The sequence below is a fragment of the Molothrus ater genome, chromosome 2 (genome assembly GCF_012460135.2).
Source record: "Molothrus ater isolate BHLD 08-10-18 breed brown headed cowbird chromosome 2, BPBGC_Mater_1.1, whole genome shotgun sequence".
Lineage (NCBI taxonomy): Eukaryota > Metazoa > Chordata > Aves > Passeriformes > Icteridae > Molothrus > Molothrus ater.
In genome coordinates, this window is record NC_050479.2 from 61,521,866 (window position 1) to 61,539,603 (window position 17,738).

The 17,738-nt window shown below is 40.0% G+C and overlaps 1 protein-coding gene across 2 annotated transcripts; it reads left to right on the forward strand.

The window, feature by feature from the left end:
- Positions 1-15: 15 nt before the first annotated feature.
- On the forward strand, positions 16-16,955 carry GPALPP1 (GPALPP motifs containing 1). Of its 2 annotated transcripts, none has more exons than XM_036379354.2 (8): positions 16-149; positions 5,599-5,737; positions 6,749-6,844; positions 10,720-10,828; positions 13,341-13,475; positions 13,703-13,867; positions 14,290-14,388; positions 16,509-16,955. In XM_036379354.2, the coding sequence occupies exons 1-8, from the start codon at positions 65-67 to the stop codon at positions 16,725-16,727; spliced, it is 1,047 nt and encodes a 348-aa protein (XP_036235247.1). In that variant the 5' UTR covers positions 16-64; the 3' UTR covers positions 16,728-16,955. The 2 variants fall into 2 exon arrangements, with proteins under 2 accessions (XP_036235247.1, XP_036235237.1); XM_036379344.2 differs by having other exon boundaries at positions 18-149; positions 5,593-5,737.
- Positions 16,956-17,738: the final 783 nt, after the last annotated feature.

Below are 17,738 nucleotides of genomic sequence, written 5' to 3' on the forward strand. Positions count from 1 at the left end.
CGGGAGCAGGGAAGCGGAGCGGGACGGGGACGGCGGCCGGGCTGCTCCCCGAGCCGGCCCCGCCATGGCCCGCCAGCTGATCGGCCCCGCGCTGCCGCCCGGCTTCCCGCGCCGCGCCGAGGCCGAGCCGGGCGAGGACTTCAGCCAGGGTGAGAGCGCAGGGACGCGGTGGGAGAGCGGGGCTCTTCGGCCCTTGTGCCGCAGCGTGGGGTGCTCCGTGGGGGCACAGCGGGGTCTGCAGCCGGTGTTCCGTAGTGTGAGGTGCTCTGCGAGTGGGATAGAGCGGCTCTGCAGCCCGTGTTCCGCGGCGCGGGATGCTCCGTGGGTGGGATAGCGGGGCTCCGCTGCGCGGGGTGTACACCGCCAGTGCGGCGCCTGGATGGAGCTAAACTCAGCTCAGGGACGGTCATGACAGCGACTTTTTTAGGGGGGGAAAAAAACACACAAAAAACAAGCGCCATATGCGATGGAATGCTACAGATATGAAATGCTCTAAAACCCCGTTTTAGAAAAATAGTGCTTTCGGTCACTTTCGTCCCGCTCAAGTCTCCCGTGCTCTTTGAAGCCTGTGCTCTTCAGCAGCTCCAAGTGTGAAATTAGCGGGTGGGAAAGGAGGAGGCTGGGCCTGTGCAGCGTGTTTTCCTTCGCCAAGCCAAACCACTTCATCAGCTGCGGTTTTCCAGGCAGAGTACCTCAGGATGTGGAGCAGACTGCCGGTCAGCGGGGCTGTGGTGCCTTGCTGCCAGGGTCTGTCATGTCGAGAGCTGTCACATCAGGGGTGGGATCCCACCGAGACCAGCTGACTGCCAGGCTGGCTCTTCTGCAGTGGAGCTCAGTTTCCCCGCTGAAATTCTTGCATGTTCTCTGTCAGTAATATCTCTGGAAGCAGCACTTTGAGCGTTTGCACTCCTTGCCTTTAATCCAGGTTCAAGGCACTAGTCCATATATTCCATTTCTAGCAGTGTGCCACTGACCGTTCGGTTACTCCAAAGAAAGCAGCTCTGATGGGAAAGGTTTGTTGTGCTTGTCTGCTCTCTAATTTTTTAGTCCAGAAGAGGGAGCAGTAGCAAGAGGAACAAAGCTGCTGCATCAGCTGACACCATGGCAACATCAAGCTCTGTGTCCGGATCTCGGCTTTGTGCAGAAGCCCTGGCTGCACGAGCTGGTGCTGCCTTTCCTGGCCATATCTGTGTTAATGCCTTATTCACTGTCCATCAACACACTGAGCATGCTGCAAATATCTGTATTGTGTATGAACAAAACAAGTTAAACTTATCCTTAGGCCATGGGTTTGTGACATTGGGTGTTTCCACAGTGTCTAGTTTAGGTTAGTCAGCTGAGTTTGTCCCCTCTTTGTCCCTGTGTAAATCAGTTCCATGGTATTGCAGTTGCTCTGGCAACTGATCCAAGATCTGCTTGGAAATTCCTGTGTGAAGTGGGTGAAGGAATTTATTTACCTTTGAAAACAAACAAAAACCCCAAACTCCAGCTACTGGCAGATTGTTTGTTTTTATAATTTTCACAAACTTTTTCTGGCTTTGACTTACAGTAGCTCAGTGTCCCTGCTCACCCCATGAGGCAGACTGCTGCAGTGCAGAGGAAGAAAGGAGAGCAAGTACTTTGGCATAACACACTTTGCTGTACAGAACTGCAGCTCCATCTGGAGCCCTGCACCTGGAGTGACAAAAATCACACGGTGGGGCTGCCACCAGCACCTTCTGTGCTGCAACACTTACTGGATCTTGAGTCAAATGGGCCTAGAATTTGTTCTGTAACAATTTCTCCTGTGTGTTCTAACTATTTTAAGAAATGCTTCACCTTTGAAAGCTGAACAGCTTTTCCAATATTTTTCCTGTCACAGTAGTCTCACTGATACTTGAGCTGCTCAATGCTTTTCTTGAAGAGCACTTGTTTTTTTCATCTACTTTCATAGTTTCTGTCTCCCAACAGCAAGAAAGTAGGACTTTGAGCAGTCTGTGGCAGAGAAGACTCTCAGGCACAAGAGAAGGTTCTCAGACAGACACAAGAAATAGGAGAGTGACTATGTATGATTATGATTAGATTTATTGCTAATACATTCCTTCTGGAGACAATCTACCTGGGAGCTCTCTGCAGCTTTGGGACACTAGTTGGCCCAGTGTCCAGCAGCATTTTTACCCTTGTGCAGGCTGATGTGCACCACAGTCAGTAGCAAAGATCTCAGCCCCCCTGAGCCCCACTCTGCCACCCCTCTGGATACAAGCATCCACACACTTTGTCCCATGATACCCACTGGTTTTCTTACCATGGGACAAACCACATTGCCTGTGCTGTCAGAGAGGTTGCTAAAAATACTTCTGTGACCCTTAATCAGGAGCAGGATGGAAGCAAATGGTAGCTGGACAGACCCAAAAGCTCATCCCTAGTAAATCCTTTACCTTCTCCAGCTTGTCCAGCCCATGGGATGCACTTACTTCCTGATTCTTCACTTCATGATGGTGCTTTGAAGCTGGACTAACTGTGCTCCTGCTGGAAGCATTGTACTTCCTTTGGCCCATTTGTCCCTGCCTCTGGGCTGTCCTTGTACCATCAGGAAAGAAATGCTAGGGAATGGCTAAAAATAGCCAGAGGCACAGAAGGGAGTTTTGTCTGTTTCAGCATTGAGGCCACATACGGATGTGTTGATATGTCTGAGTTGATCTACCACTGTGCTGGAGGCTGAAAGGCCTTGTCTGTCCTTGAGAGCTTACCAGTACATGTCTGATGATGTGGTAGTTTGCTTAGAATCCCCAAATACAGCAGAAATAAACCTAACAAAACAAAAAGTGGCTTTTAATTTGGTTTCTGAATTGAATTGACTTAATTTTCAGGCAGATAATCACCAAAGCCAGCTCATTAGTAGGATGGTCACTTCAATCTCACTTGGTCCTGTTTCTCTCCTCACTATCCCAAACATTTTCTTCTGATACATTTTTATCCCATTGTTCTGTTCTGAATTGTTCTGAGCTGTTACTTTGTAATTTTTCTGTTGCTCTGCCATTGCTACATCCATTTATCCTCCTCACCTCATTAGGTTTAGTTTCCTGACTCTTTGAGCTCTCCTCTGTTCCTCCTTTCATCTGTATTTTTCCACTTTTTGGTGGCTTTTGGGGAATTCCACAGACTTCTGATTAGATCTTGGCCTCCCTCCTCACCCTTTTCTTTCTCTGCTCCCAGAATTTACACTTAGCAATTTCCTTTCCTACCTTTCTGCTCTTTCTTGTGGCTCTCCAAACCATCCTGATCCATAGCTGTATATTTGCCTGTGCTGATTGTTAGTCTCGGTCAGTACCATGATCATATTAATTTTTAATCCCAAGTCTCTTTCCCCTCCATTTCTTTTCACCATGTCCAATGACTTTTTCTTCCTCGGGCTTTAAATGCCATTTTCCCTTCATTAGTCAGTCTCAGTCTCTGTTTAATTTCTGGTTGTCCTGCTTAGGCTGCAGTTCCACTAACAAACAGATCTTTCAGGGGAGTGCTGTGTTTTGCAGTGTTACCTTTATGCCTTTTAAGTTCCCTGATCCAGCTTATTGCATAGCCCATGCAAACAGTTTTGCCAACATAACAGAGAAGGAATGAGATAAAAACATGTGTGTTAGCCCTGGTGTTGAACAACATGCCAGTGGGACCACTGTCCTTCCTTAAACAGTTTTGGTTTTACTAGTTCTGTGAAGCTCACAAAACTACTCCTAGTTTCTCTCTTCCTCTCTAGTATCAGACTCATCAAATTGTATCTGCATTTGTTCCTTCCACTCCAAGTCTTTTCTTTTGCATTTAGAGCAAATGAAGTCCGCTTGCCATGATGTCAGGGTACCAGGTGGCTGCAGAAAGCAGTTGTGCAGGTTCTGTCTGGGTTTTAAGTGCTTTTATTCAAGTGGTGCTTTTCATACCAGAAGAGGGGACTTCTTGATAGCAGTTTTTATTCCTACTTATTATTAATCTGTTTGTTTCCTTTCATCTTGAACTTACTTTACCTTTATAGGCTAGGTTGTTGTGTTTGGGTTTTTTCAGGGTGGGAGAAGTGGTTTGTCTTTTTTTTTTTCCTTCCTAGTGCTGAAATGGATTTGTATGTCCCAGTTAAAGTCTTTTCCATTAGAACAGGAAACAAAGAAGTGGCAGATCTGCCTGGATGCTTTGTAGCTAGTCTTCTGCTAAACATGATTAAAAGCTTTGTGAAGCTCACTCGAAGGACTTGATTTCTGCCTAGCCTTTGTCAGCTAACAATGGAACCATCATATGCATTAGGTTGTATTTTGTACTATCAAAAAGTGGTAGTTCTTCAACTGAAGATCTAATTTCCTGCTACCATTTATCATTTCATCTGACCCTTGACTGTTCATAAAGGGAACAATGTCTTTTCCTCACCAAAGCACCTCTCTGTCCTGCAAGTCTTGTACTCAGTGCTTGAGATATTAAGAGGAGGAATGATGGTGTCTGTGTCTCAGGATGCTAAATCATCAGTAGAATCAAATCTCCATTACATGGGAATGTGGGCTGTTTGTACTGTGTTTGTGTAAACAGGTGCCTTGCCCTGGATTGGGAAGGCCTCTTACCTGGGAACCATTGCTGGTTTTTGCTTGCTCCAGCTGACTCCTTGTTGATCAAGCCTGTGAGGGTATCTGTGTTAGGGGTCTTGTTTGGAGGGCATTTGCTGTTAGGGTCAATGACTATGCTGCTTCTGGATCCACTGCGCATGGTGCTATAGCCAAATAAATCTATAAAGATCAGTGTCTGCTGGTGGGCACAGTGCCAGAAGCAGCTCAGACCCATTAGCAGTGTTAGTGTCTGAATTTTAATTTTGCTGAGATATTACCCCAGAGCATGAAGGTTTTGCTGGAGCATGAGAGCTCCATCCACTGCCCTGGCCTTCTGACAGCAACAATTCTTTGAATTCATTCTCTGAATACCTAAATCATCTCTTTTTCATCAGAGTACTTAAATCTGTCCATGCTGTTCACATTTAGCTGAACTGGGAATAACCTTAATCATTAAACCATTCTCAAAGCAGGCTGGCAATTAATTTAATACTTTATGGTCACAAATGCTCCCATTTAATAATTTATGGTCTCCCATGCTATGTATGTACAGATGATGTGTTTCTTCACTAGTAAGCTTCAAATGCTTTAATACAAGTGTTTCTTTTAAATATACTGGTTTATGCCACATCCACTGTACATTAGTTGTTACACAAAACAGGGCTTTCTAGTCCTGTTCCAGAGGATGCTTATGTAGTAATGGATTAGTAATGTCCTAAGTCAGAACAGTTCAGGGTAGGTTGTTGACAGACATAAGGTGCTGAAAGAAGTAGCTTCTAGAAATTTATTTAGATATCTTCTCTAAATGCTGGAGAGAGCAGTGATTAAATAAGCTTAATTCCAAGTAAATATGTGTTTTGGAGATGCTGTGGTAGGTCATACTTATTTGAAACATTTGGTAGTATCCTTATTTAACGTGGTCTAGTAGAAGGTTCCGTGCCCAGGACAGGGGGATTGGAACTAGATAATATTTAAGGTCCTTTCCAATCCAAACCGTTCTGTGATTTTATGATCCCAAATAACTCTGGATGTTCAGTTGCAGGACCAGCACTGCCTCCAGACTACAAAAGCAGCTGTAGCTCAGAAACTCCTGACAGTGATGACGACTCAGAATCTCTTCCTCAACCCAGAGACACAAACAGAGATTCTGAAGAGGAGACAGAAGGAGATCCAGCACCCAAGTGAGTATGGTTTTGGGCTATTTGTATATTTACAAATTGTATTGCAAATGTAATGAGTCCAACTTACAAAGAAGGGACAATATTGTATAAAAAAAGGTACACTCTGTACCTTTTTACACTCTGTAACTGTGTAAAACTTTTAATTGCATGTTCTCCATGGCCAAGAATGTTCAGCTGACCTGTTTGACATCCTACGGTGGAATTAAATTATTTGGGGCAGCCAGATCTCTGTATTTATATGTTTTATTTTAGTTCTGCAAATTTGCATGTTTATGCTAAGGACAGACACCGCTTATCATGGGCATAAGTATTTGTTACTTGAGTTTTTGCCCTGGTTTTGGTGTACTGACTCTGAGAGGCCATAAGACCTGTTTATGGACATGAATTTATGCATTCAGTTAAGTCAACTCTAATGAAAAAACCTGAATTGTTTAGCAAGTAACAGGAGTCTGCAGATGCTCTCATTTGTTGGGTTGATTACTCACAATTGCTGTGTTAAGAATTTGTGTGTGTTTGCTCTAACCCTTGTATAAGAGACTTGAAGGCCATTATGCCATCTTAATGAGTGCTAGAGTAATTATTATTCAATTTTTTTCTTGTTTTCTTAGTCAATAGTTTTTCAGCTAATTAGAATTGAACAGGAAAAATACTACTCAAAATGCAGACAGCATATAAAAATGGGGAAAGTACTGAATTTTAAATTACTTTGTGACTAGAAAATGGTATTTCAACATTATACTAAACTTCTTTCTACACCAAAGGCATTCTTAATGTTGTTTTTATTTTTTTTTTCTTTTTTAAATGTCAGAACGTTTTTGAAGTGAATCTTATACTCCCAATTTTTTAATTGCTTCAAATCATTTTGGATCCTTTTGCACTGTTTCCATAGTAACAGCAGGATATTTAGTACAGAAGACCCTATGAAATAATTTTGTGGATTTTTTTCCTTTTAAAACACAGATAATTGCTATGCTTGTCAAGGTAATTATTAAGTGAAATCTGTATTTGCAGAAAGCAAAAAAGAATTCATGAAGACGATGATGATGATGGCTTTTTTGGGCCAGCTCTTCCTCCTGGATTTAAAAAACAGGATGATTCTCCAGAGAGGTAATTAAAATGGAATTATATTCGGATTCTTTTCCTCAAAACACAATTATTTTAGATTAAATGTTTTGTATCACTATTACAGAACATTTCAGTAGTGCACTTGAGATTGAGATGATTAGAGGTAATGCTTCCTCCATGTTCTGAGAACAGCAAGAACAGCATTCCCTTGAAACAGAGCACCAGCCCTCCTAGGCCAAGTTGGAAGGAGAGTAAAAGAACTCATGTAAATTTTCTGAGATGTATTTTGGATGTCAAATTTCCTCCATTTCTTTTGATAGGTCTCAGATCAGTGGAGAAAAAACAAATTATAGGTACAAGGACCTGTAGTTGTGTAGGGTTCATTCTGGTCTGTGAGGGACTGGGGCTGTTACCTTGTGTGTGGTGCAATACCATGTCCTTTGCTAGTGCATCAAGGATTATTGTTCACATGCCTCCAGGTACAAAACTACTCTGAACACTGTAGGTTTCTAGAAAAGAGGCTGTCAGGTCTACACAAATAAACATTATTTATGGTCTCTATCAGGAAGCTTTCCATTTGATTGCTTACAGTTATAAAATACTTCCACCCCAAAATATTATATGGATTTTCTATACAGAACTCAACAGTATCTCACAGCCTTTTAGTCTTTTAGTCTTCACTTCAATCTGGGCACTTCCTTCTATAATTTGAAATTATAGTCCATAGTGGAATTGGTGCTTCCAAGGGGATACTTCCTGATGAAAAGTACAAGAGTCCCTTGATCACTTTTATCTTCCTCAGAGCAATAGGATTTGGTAGATAAAATAATACTTGCCTGTCAGGTATGAGTTTTCAGTTCCAGGAAAGTGACTCAATTTACTGTTGAGCTGTGTGTGAAATATACCATCTCAAAAGAAATTTCAAAGTTAATTCTTTTTTTTTTCGTTTGCATAAATTTTTATGATACTTGGCAGCATAAAATTTATGTAACTAAGCAAGAATTTATGTAGCTGAGGTTATTTAGGAGTATCTTCCTCGTGTACATTTGATTACACTTTGCTGTAATCAAAAAACTCTTTTGTAGTTGTGGTTATCATGCTCAGTGGGATCATTTGATTCTTTGATGGTCCCACAAACAACTAATTTTTTTTTCCTTTTTCTTGCGTAGTGCATGCACAAAGTATGATTTTAATTATAAAAATTAGCAGATCATTAATAATAATGTATTCTCTATTAAAAAAAAGAAATGCTTGTAACTTCTAATACCAGCAGAGGTAGCGTTTTTGCTTTCTTGATTTTTGACATGAATACTCATGGTAAAATGGAAGAGGAAGGGGCCATTCACTGGAGAGCTGGACTTGATGATCCTTGTGGTTCCCTTCCAACTCAGAATATTCTGTGACATTGAGGCAAGAGTCTGCTCTGTGCCTGTGATAGATCAAAGCAGTAGAAGGCACTTGGCACTCACTGTATTATTTTTCCCTACCTCACCATACAATTGCTCCTAGCACACACTGAGAAAGCAGGTTGAGAGAGCTGTTTTGCACCCAGCCTGATTCCCTGAATAGGTGGGAACAGTGAGATGTGTGGGAAGAGCCTTGTCTGTCTTCCACCCCCGCACACCTGGGAGTCTGGGAGGCGTGTGAGCCGTGCAGGGCGCAGACACAATGCTGCTGTCTGCCTGCTGCATTGCCCTTAGCCTTGAGCAGATTGCCAGCTGCCAACTGAGCCATGAATAATTGAAACAAATGCAGGTCGTTTGTTTCAGTGTATGGACAGGCTGTTTATCAGCTCTGTGTGACATACTCATTCTTTTAGGAAAGCTTTTATTCTCTTACATCTTTTCCAGACTTGTCAAAGCAACGTGTTCATGATTAGGGGCAGCTCATGTGGCAATCTGCAGCTTTTTGAAAATGGTTTGAATCATTCCAGCATAAAATATATATATTTTATATATTTTAAAATATATATATTTTAAATATATATAAATTTTAAAATAGAAAAGATTTCCTTCAACTTTGAAGATTATATTGCTGTTTATCAGTGTTAGCTAGAAGTGCAGCACTCATAAATATTTCTGAAGTGTTCACACATCAAGGTAAAGAGTAAAGGTGATCTTAAAAAATTTTGTGTTATACATCAGAAGAATGCTGAAATGTCCATCTTGAAATGTGCATTAGCAAGGACTTCCAAGTCCAACGACAGGAGAACAGTCTTTGCCATGTATGAAATGCAATAGTCCTTAAATTAACGCTTAGTTCATAAGTTTGGGGGGTATTTTTTGACATGCTGCCAGTACTGAAGTTACCTACAGCAGTAAAATGTGTTTACCAGTTATTTATTAGTAGTTAATTTATTATTAGAGTAAATATATTATCAGAGTTAAAATATTACTAGTATTTAGATTCAATTCACCTATTCAGAGACCCTTTGGACATCCAGGAAACTGTCAAGGATCATGTCACCTCTGTACTGCTGAGGAAAGACTTGAAGAGATATTCATGTAGTGGAAAAGAAAAAGCGTAAGGAATGGAAAGGATGGGAAGGAAGAATATGAAAACTACTTTTCTGTTCCCTAAAGGGCCTTTGAGCTGTGACAGAATCAAGACAGAGCATTTGGGATTGGTTCTTTCTCACAGGCTGCAAAGATACAGCCCACAACAGAGATGTTCATATAAATAAATTTCAGTAGAGAGCTTTTTTTATAGTTTGATTTCTCTATCTCTCCATGCAGATTAAAGGTACTTGTATACTAAAATAAAAGATTCTTTTTGCTATATCTGTATGAGTTTAAACTCTTTAAATTACAATAGGAATTTAAAGCATGGTCTCTAACAAGAAAGTAGTCGGGAAGGAAGGAAGATAAAACTGTAGCAGCTAGGTGGAGATGGAACTTCAAAATTAACCCAGACTTCTTGCCTGGGTTCAAAACCTTGTCCTGGCCTGAGCTCATATTTATTGCTCATGTCTGTATATCTGTGGTTGGTTCTTCAGGGAGACTTTGTGTCTTTATTTCCCCTCTTTACACCCTGGCAACAATATCACTACAGCAGGGCTGTCCTGATTAGATTAAGTGGGATTGAGTAAAGGCCATAATTAGCAAATTCAATTCAGGTGTTGTTACATTTAATAACCTAGAGCTCACAACTGAAGGTCATAATAAACAATGTCTCCTCTTACATTGTGAGAATACTGTCACCTGGATATGTCTTCAGGTGACAGTTGTTTAAGCTTTTAATTAGTTTTTATTAGCTTTAAAGACTATTATGGTGGATTATTAAGAGGAACCCGCATTTAAAAGACTTTCAATACAGCAAGCACAGTTTCTTTGAGATTAGTTTGTAGTAGTTTTTTCACCACAGAAAAGAGATTCTCACCTTTCTGTGTTTGTGGAGACAGCTGATTACCATTTCTTGCAGAGCTGTTGCTTAAAAACAAATCAGTGAAGTTACCTGGACTACAAAACTTTCCTTCTCTTTCTCACTCCAAGGTAAAATAAAATCAGAGCAATTCACTGTTTCTGCTTATTAAAGGACAATGAAACTGAGGTGCAAGATGAGAACAAGGAAATTGGGTTTGTTGATTGTGAAGGAGGAGTCTATATTTGTCTTATCACCTTTCATTGCTTTTGAATCAGCTGAAGGAAGCTAGGAAAGAAAAAAGTAGATTTCTTTGACTACATGCTGCAACTTTCCTGGTTCTGTTTCTTTTGCATCAAATCTGTCTGCACAGGTCCTCCTGGAAAATGGAGGCAGTCTTATTCAATTATTTCTGCAGTATGTATGCACAGGGGCACACTTGGTGTGAGGAGGAAGGAAAGTCATACTTTTCATTGATGTTTCATTTTTATTTTTATACTGATCTATTTTTCCCCTTCAACTGAAAAAATAATATTTTTTTTTCCTCTGCTGTCAAGGCCCATTATAGGTCCTGCATTACCACCTGGCTTTAGGAAAGCTTCAGAGGACACCAGAAGTAGCAGATGTTTCATAGGACCGTCTGTTCCATCAGAATCCCGTCCCCAGGTTTGTGCAAAGAGAAGCCTTTTGTTTTAGTACAAGCTATCTGAAATGGTTAAACAAGTTGCAGCCTGAAAGAGACTACCAGATACTTCTCAGGATGACAGTTTAATTTTGGACCATAAAGTGTCTGGCATGTTTTTGCTGGAGTCAAATACTTGAGCATAAATAAGCCTTTAAAAAAAAAAAGAAACAAAAAGACTGGCCTGGTTTGTTTTGCTTTTGTTGTTAAATAGCTGGTGCACTCACTGAACACAAGCGATCTTGGCATCCTAAACTGCAGGCAGAAAACACATCTTCACCTCCTTAAAAATGTTTACTAGTGGCTACAACCTTTAAATAAGTTTATCCAAAAGAATACCATCAAGACTGGCATTACAGTGTCACTAAATTGTTCTTAGCAATTGCAGGACAATACCTGGGAGTGAGGTGCAGGACAGTGACAGTGACTTGCCTTTTAGGTTCACGTTTTTTGACTTTTCTGGTCTTGTTAGGTAAAAACTAGGTAGAAGTTCTGGCTGCAAAATAATGCATGTGCTACTAAAGAACAATGAGGAACAAGATGTGTGATAAAATACAGCTATGGGGAAGGTTGAACTCCCTGAACATGGGCTTCCAGTACCATTCTCAGGGATCCAAATTGCCTATGGGAGGGCCTGGCAGGTAGGGAGTAGCACTTTTAGAGAAGGTCATACCCTTCTTGAGCATCACCTCTTACATCAGGCAGGAGACACTAAGACACCAAAAATGGTGCTGGATACCAGTGCTTAGACAAGTGAATCTCTCTCATGCTGTGTTAAACTGAATGTTAATTCCTTGAGAGAATTAATGGTTATTCTGTTTATTTTAAAAATGCTTACATTTTTACAATTAACTCCCAGATACTATAGGAGATGCTAGACACTCTAGGAAGGAAGGATGCAAAGGCTGCTCTGAAACTTCACTTTTTTGGTTAGCAGTTGCAAAGCATATAATTCTCCAGCCTCCTACAGTGAGGGGTGTTGTAATTCATCGTGCAGAAAGATTATCTGACATTTCTGAAGTACTCATCGTCTTATAACTCCAAATAATGATTAAGCAATTTATCATAGTGACAAATCTCTTGAGGCAGAGATGTCTGCTGTCTGCTTTTATATTTTGCAAACAAAAAAGTCTCTCTTCTCATAAATACATCTTCTAGCATCAGCTTTTTTACAGGTATTACAGAACTTACCTTTTTTCTCACTCTAATAGTTATCTTTTTGTTACCTCTTCCTAATAATACTCTTTTTCTTATTTTTTAATATGAGTAATTTCTTGTTGGCTTTTTAAAAAATGTATTTAATTCTTTTGTATTCAAGTACATCTTTAGAGGCATGCTGACTCTTCACTTTGCTTTAGTGAATCTAATGATTCACCACCTTGTGTATTCTCAATTTGTGCTTCCTGGCTACACAGCCTTGTCATCCTACTCCCATTGCTTTATCACGCACAGTCAGACTATAGCAAAATCTTTGCACTTCTGTAGATATTGTTGCACTTTTTAAAATATTGGGCACTTTAGCTTTGCACCCAGGACACTGTGGCATCACAATTTTCTGTCTAGTTTTGCTTCCATCCACATCTGTACTGTTTGAACTTGGAGGGAGGCACCGGTGACCTTTTTGTACAACCCATGGCAGGTAGGAAGATTTTAATTGACATCTAGTCCCTAACAAATTTAATTTTTTAGCCCTTCTTCAAAAAATTCCTTAGAACACGATGTCAGAATCATGGAATCATTAAGTTGGAAAAGACTTCCAGGGTTCTTCAGTCCAACCTTTGACCAATCACCACCTTGTCAAATAGACCATGGCACTAAGGGCCACATCCAGTCATTTTCTGAACTCTTCCAGGAATGGTGACTCCATCACTTCCTTTGATCACCCTTGATAACCCTTGCAGTGAAGAAATTCTTCCTGAAGGGATCCATGAGGGGTTGAAGAAGTGAATGACAGAGCCAAAGGATTAGTTGGAGATGCTGTACTTGCAGGGGCATAGTACTATGTGTGCACCAGTACCCTGCCTTGCACTCCATTCTTTCTGACATCCTTACAGCATCTGAGCTCAAGACAGTTCTTGCAGTGTGAAACTGTGATCCTTATTAGGGAAATGCATCCAAATGTTGCTGGTGATGGTAAAGCCCAAAATAAGGAAGTTGTATGCTTGTGTGTTCCAAACTCGCCCACAGCCACAGAGGTGGCATGGCTGTGTGCGGAGCAATGTAAAGCAGCAGGGCTTTGTGTGCTGCCACTGCCTTTACCAGCAGTCTTGCCTCAGACAAGAGATGCTGCTTTTGGCAAAGTGGAGACAAAGTATCCGTGTTCAAGTGCTAGAAGAGGTCTAATCTGGAGTTGTAATACAGGCTTTTTTTGTCTGGGAAATGCGTTACGTTACGTTTATATTCTCTTCTAGACAAAGTCATTCTAATTCTATAAAGCTGAAGTGTTCCTTGATGCTCTTAGCACTGTGTTTGAAAGAAATGTTTTATTTTTGGAAGCTGACAGATAGTAGTGAGGATGAAGACAATTTAATAGGCCCAATGCCTGCAAAAGGACCAGTGGAGTCTGATGTGGCTAAAGAGTTTGAACGCAGAGCTCAGAGAATGAAAGAAAAGCTTACTGCAGCAGACAGCGTAAGTTGGATTTCTTAATTTATAGTATTTTGTTGCTGGAGTGCATTTGTCTTTGTCTTTGCCTATTTCTGTGTAAACCTGGTTGCAGTTCTACTTGGGATGCTACATGTGTGCAGGTGTTAAAGAAAAAAAGTCTGTGATTTCTGCTGGAAGCCAAGAGATTCAGGCAGTGATTTTTTGATTATGCTTTTTTCACTCTTCCCTCCACCCCTACTTCTTTTGCAAAGGATGAGCCCAAACAAGTTACCAGGGAATCATGGATGACAGAGCTTCCACCTGAGTTGAAAAGCTTTGGATTTGGCCCAAGAACATTCAAGAGACGAGCTGATGACAAATCAGGTGATAGATCTATTTGGACAGATACTCCAGCTGACAGAGAGAGAAAAGCCAAGGTGAGCATTTATTTATTCATTCATATACACTTGCAGGCAGTAGGTGTTACTGATGTTCTGTGAAAACAAAGTAAGATACTATGGGTTGGTTGGTGAAATTTTCTTTCCCAGATTTTTCTTTGTTATTAAAATTTACTAATTCAGGCTTAAAAAGATAAAGGCAATGAAGTAACAGCATTATATATCATTGATATGCGTTAATTTCTGCTCCCTTTTTGCAGTCATCAGATACTCTGTATCAGCTCATTGACTTTCCAATTAGCATGTCCAGTTTCTTCTTCCATCAAGCTGAGCAGAAAATATCTGATAGTCTCTGTCATGGCCTTTACCCTCCAGATTTAATTAAAGTAGATATAGATTTGCTTGCTTTTTACTTCAGACATTCTGATTACTATATCATGTGATTTTCTTCTACTCACCAGGAAAGAGAAGAGGCAAAAAAGTCAAGCAGTAAGGATAATGAAGAAATGGTATTATCTGGGAGGGACAAGAGGCTTATTGAGCAGGTGACTTCATACAATGTAAGTGTAATCACAAAATACTTCCTCTATTTCCTTTAGTTCTTCACTTTTCTTCTGGTTCTCATTTCTAGTGCTTCTGGTTTCCATGGTGATGCCACTACAGTTTTCCCTTTAATGCCCAAACCTACTGCTGTTTTAAGACATTAGAATGCTTGGCATTAACATCAACAAGAGCAGGATTGGGTCTTCTGCAAAGTGACAGAATTTGGGTTTGTGTATATTGCCTCAGTTTTAGATGGTGCTTTCCTTCAACCATTCTCATGTCAGGACATGGTTGCTGGGACCTCAGTTCAAATATTAGCTTGCTTCACCCAATTACTGACATCCCAAGAATAAAACAACAATGCAGGTTTAACTTTTAGGCCAACATATGCACTAACCTAAAAAAGGGTTGATGGGCTAAGCCGGTCACTGCATTAATTACCCTCTGTCATTAATTACATTAACTACTCATTACAGGAACATCACCACATGTAGTTCTTCTCAGTCTCTACAGGAGCAGATAATGTTCACAGACAGATGTTGATTACTAGAAATCTGAACTCCATGTCAAATTCCCTCTCACTTTTCCATCAGTCAGCCCTGTGCCTCGAAGTGTGTGGACCACTGCCTGCCTTACAGCTCTTACTTCCAGTTCTTCCCTGATGTATGGCCTGAGCTCTTACAGAAGGCATCTTGTCTCTTGAGAGGACAATTAACTTGAAAATCACATCTTTGGCTTATTTTACATGTTTATCTGATAATTAATTTAACTTCTGATAATTTATTTGTAGTTCATTAAGTGATATGTTTCTCCTGACTTAGAGACTTGCAAATCCAGAGCTATTAGCATTCTGTCTTAAGGTTCTTCTTTAGTGTCTGTTTCTCCTATCACTATGAATATAGTAGAATAATTTTCATGTAAAACTATGGGTTTTGCTCTCTGCCATTGATGGAATAAAACATGCACAGGCCTTTTCCGTTTCTAAGTTTCATGGAGTTGTCTCAAAGTTTAAGAACATTGTTTCTTGGGTTGTTTTGTTATTTGTTTTCTCTCTTTTGTTAAATCTCTTTTCTGATTTTCAGGTGGTTGTTGTGGCTATTTTTCTTTTCAAGTTTTTTTCTCTATTCTTTCCTATTTCTTTCTGCACTGGCATTTACGAAGGATACTTCACTAGAATAGATTTCATTCTTAAAGTAGTTTCTTCTCTCAGTGCTGATACAACATACATTCTCTAGTGCAATTTTGTCAATGCTGGCACAGTTACATCATGAATATAAGTATTATCTAATTTCCATGAGAATCTTTTCCTAACTCATGCATAAGCTATTATTTGCACATGTAATGTAGTAAGTGTTTGCATGGGAAGTGAAGGAAAATCATGAGAAAACAGAGCTGCTCAACTTTTGCACTTTTTGATGAGAGAATTGGTTTAGATTTACAAATGCACTGTACCTGAGTAAATGAGGGGCCTCATGGTCTTGGGAGAGCTAAACCTGCTTCTGTGTGAAATCAGCTGGAGTTTTATGTTGTGTTTGAGCTGGATCATGCTCTCTAAAAAATGCAGCTAAAGCCAGTGAGTTGGCAAAACACATGCTCCAGCTCAAACCCGTGACTTTGTCCTGTGGGCTTTCAACAGATGATTCAAAGTTAGGAGCACACATGTAAAAACCCATCGTACTGCATGGAAGATTGAAAGGGTGTCTAGCTTGTTCCTGCCCCTAGCAGTGACCAAATCCAGCTGCTTAGGGGATGTGTATCAGAAACTTGGCCTGTACTTTGAGATCTTTCTTTTGACATGGTGTCTTCATTCTGCCAATAATGTCAGAGCAACTTTTATATTTCTTTTGCATTATGTTTATAATTTATCTGTGTTGTCTGCGGAGATTCAACAACATCATGGTTACCTACAACATTATGGCCATCTACATCAGTGAATTATTATTATTTTAGCCTAGCAAAGATTGCTCACACTTTCTACTCCATGTATGCTAAATTTATCATTCTATATACAGTTACTAAGCTGTCTTCTTTTTCTGGAATTTTTAGCCTTCCTGACTTCAGTCTTTCAATTTGAATTTTCTGTATGTTGTTGATATTCTTTAATACTTTACTTCCTCTTCCTCCCCATTTTTTCCAGGAGTCAAAGAGGTCAGAGTCTCTCATGGACATCCACCAGAAAAAGCTGAAGAGCAAAGCATCTGAAGAAAAGAGCAAACCTCAGGAGAGAAGGCCATTTGACCGAGAGCAGGACCTCAAAGTCAATCGCTTTGATGAAGCACAAAAGAAAGCTCTTATAAAGAAATCCAGAGATCTGAATAGTAAATTTGAGCACAGTAAAGGCAACATGTTTTTATAAGGTGTGAAAGCATTAAGCTTTTTTGAAGTGAAGTCCATTAAAATTTGAATACTTAATTTTTATAAGTATTTTTCTGTAAATATTTGTATCCAAAATAAATATCCTAATGTTTAACTATTTTTCCTTGTCTGTAAATACTCTCTTAGGGAGGATCATCTGTACTAAAGCTAAACTAGCAAAGGGAAGTCCTAGTATAAAAAAAATAAAAATTTGCTACTTTAAAACTTTGATATGTACGTTTTTTTGTTGTTCACATAAAAATAATTAATTAAAATAGGTGGGTTTTAAGGAACTCTAGGTTTAATCTTGCAATGGAGTTGGCAGTTTTGCTTTTTTTCCTGCCATGCTTAAGATACTCTTTCTGAGCCTGACCTGAAAGCCATGGAAAAAATCCCCTTTACATTTGTGTGCAGAACATTGCTTGACTGGAGTTCCTGCTGGGGAGTATAGAATCAAATGGCAGCTTTTATATTTGCCCAGTGCTTTTATTTCTCTGATTCTGTGTCTGTACATAAATACAGGTTTGTATGTATGCAGTACAGTTTCTGTACTGTAGCATGAAGAGCTAGGGGTAGCAGGAATAGTAAAACCTCGAGGTTTTCAGAGTTGGTTGTAAAATGGTATTATATGAGAAGAGAAAATCTAATTTGAGTTTCAATTTGTAGGGATTGTCATCAGAAATCCATCTTTTTTTAAGCACATACAATGTGAAAATCAAAATAAGGCTTATTTTGTCCATTAATTTGCAGACCCAGAGCAGCTCTTCTGTAAGGAAGGAAATAAATTTGACATTTTAAAAAGTCTACATTCATATTTAGAGTTCTTTACCTCTTCTGTGGGTTAGCAGCAGAAAGGGTTGTTAAACCTTGCAGTGGGCTGCTCAAGGAGGTGGTGGAGTCAGCATCCCTGAAGTTGTTCAAGAAACAGCTGGATATGGCACTCAATGCTTTGGTCTACACAGTGGTCATCAGTCAAAGGCTGGACTCAATGATTTGGAAGTCCTTTCCAACC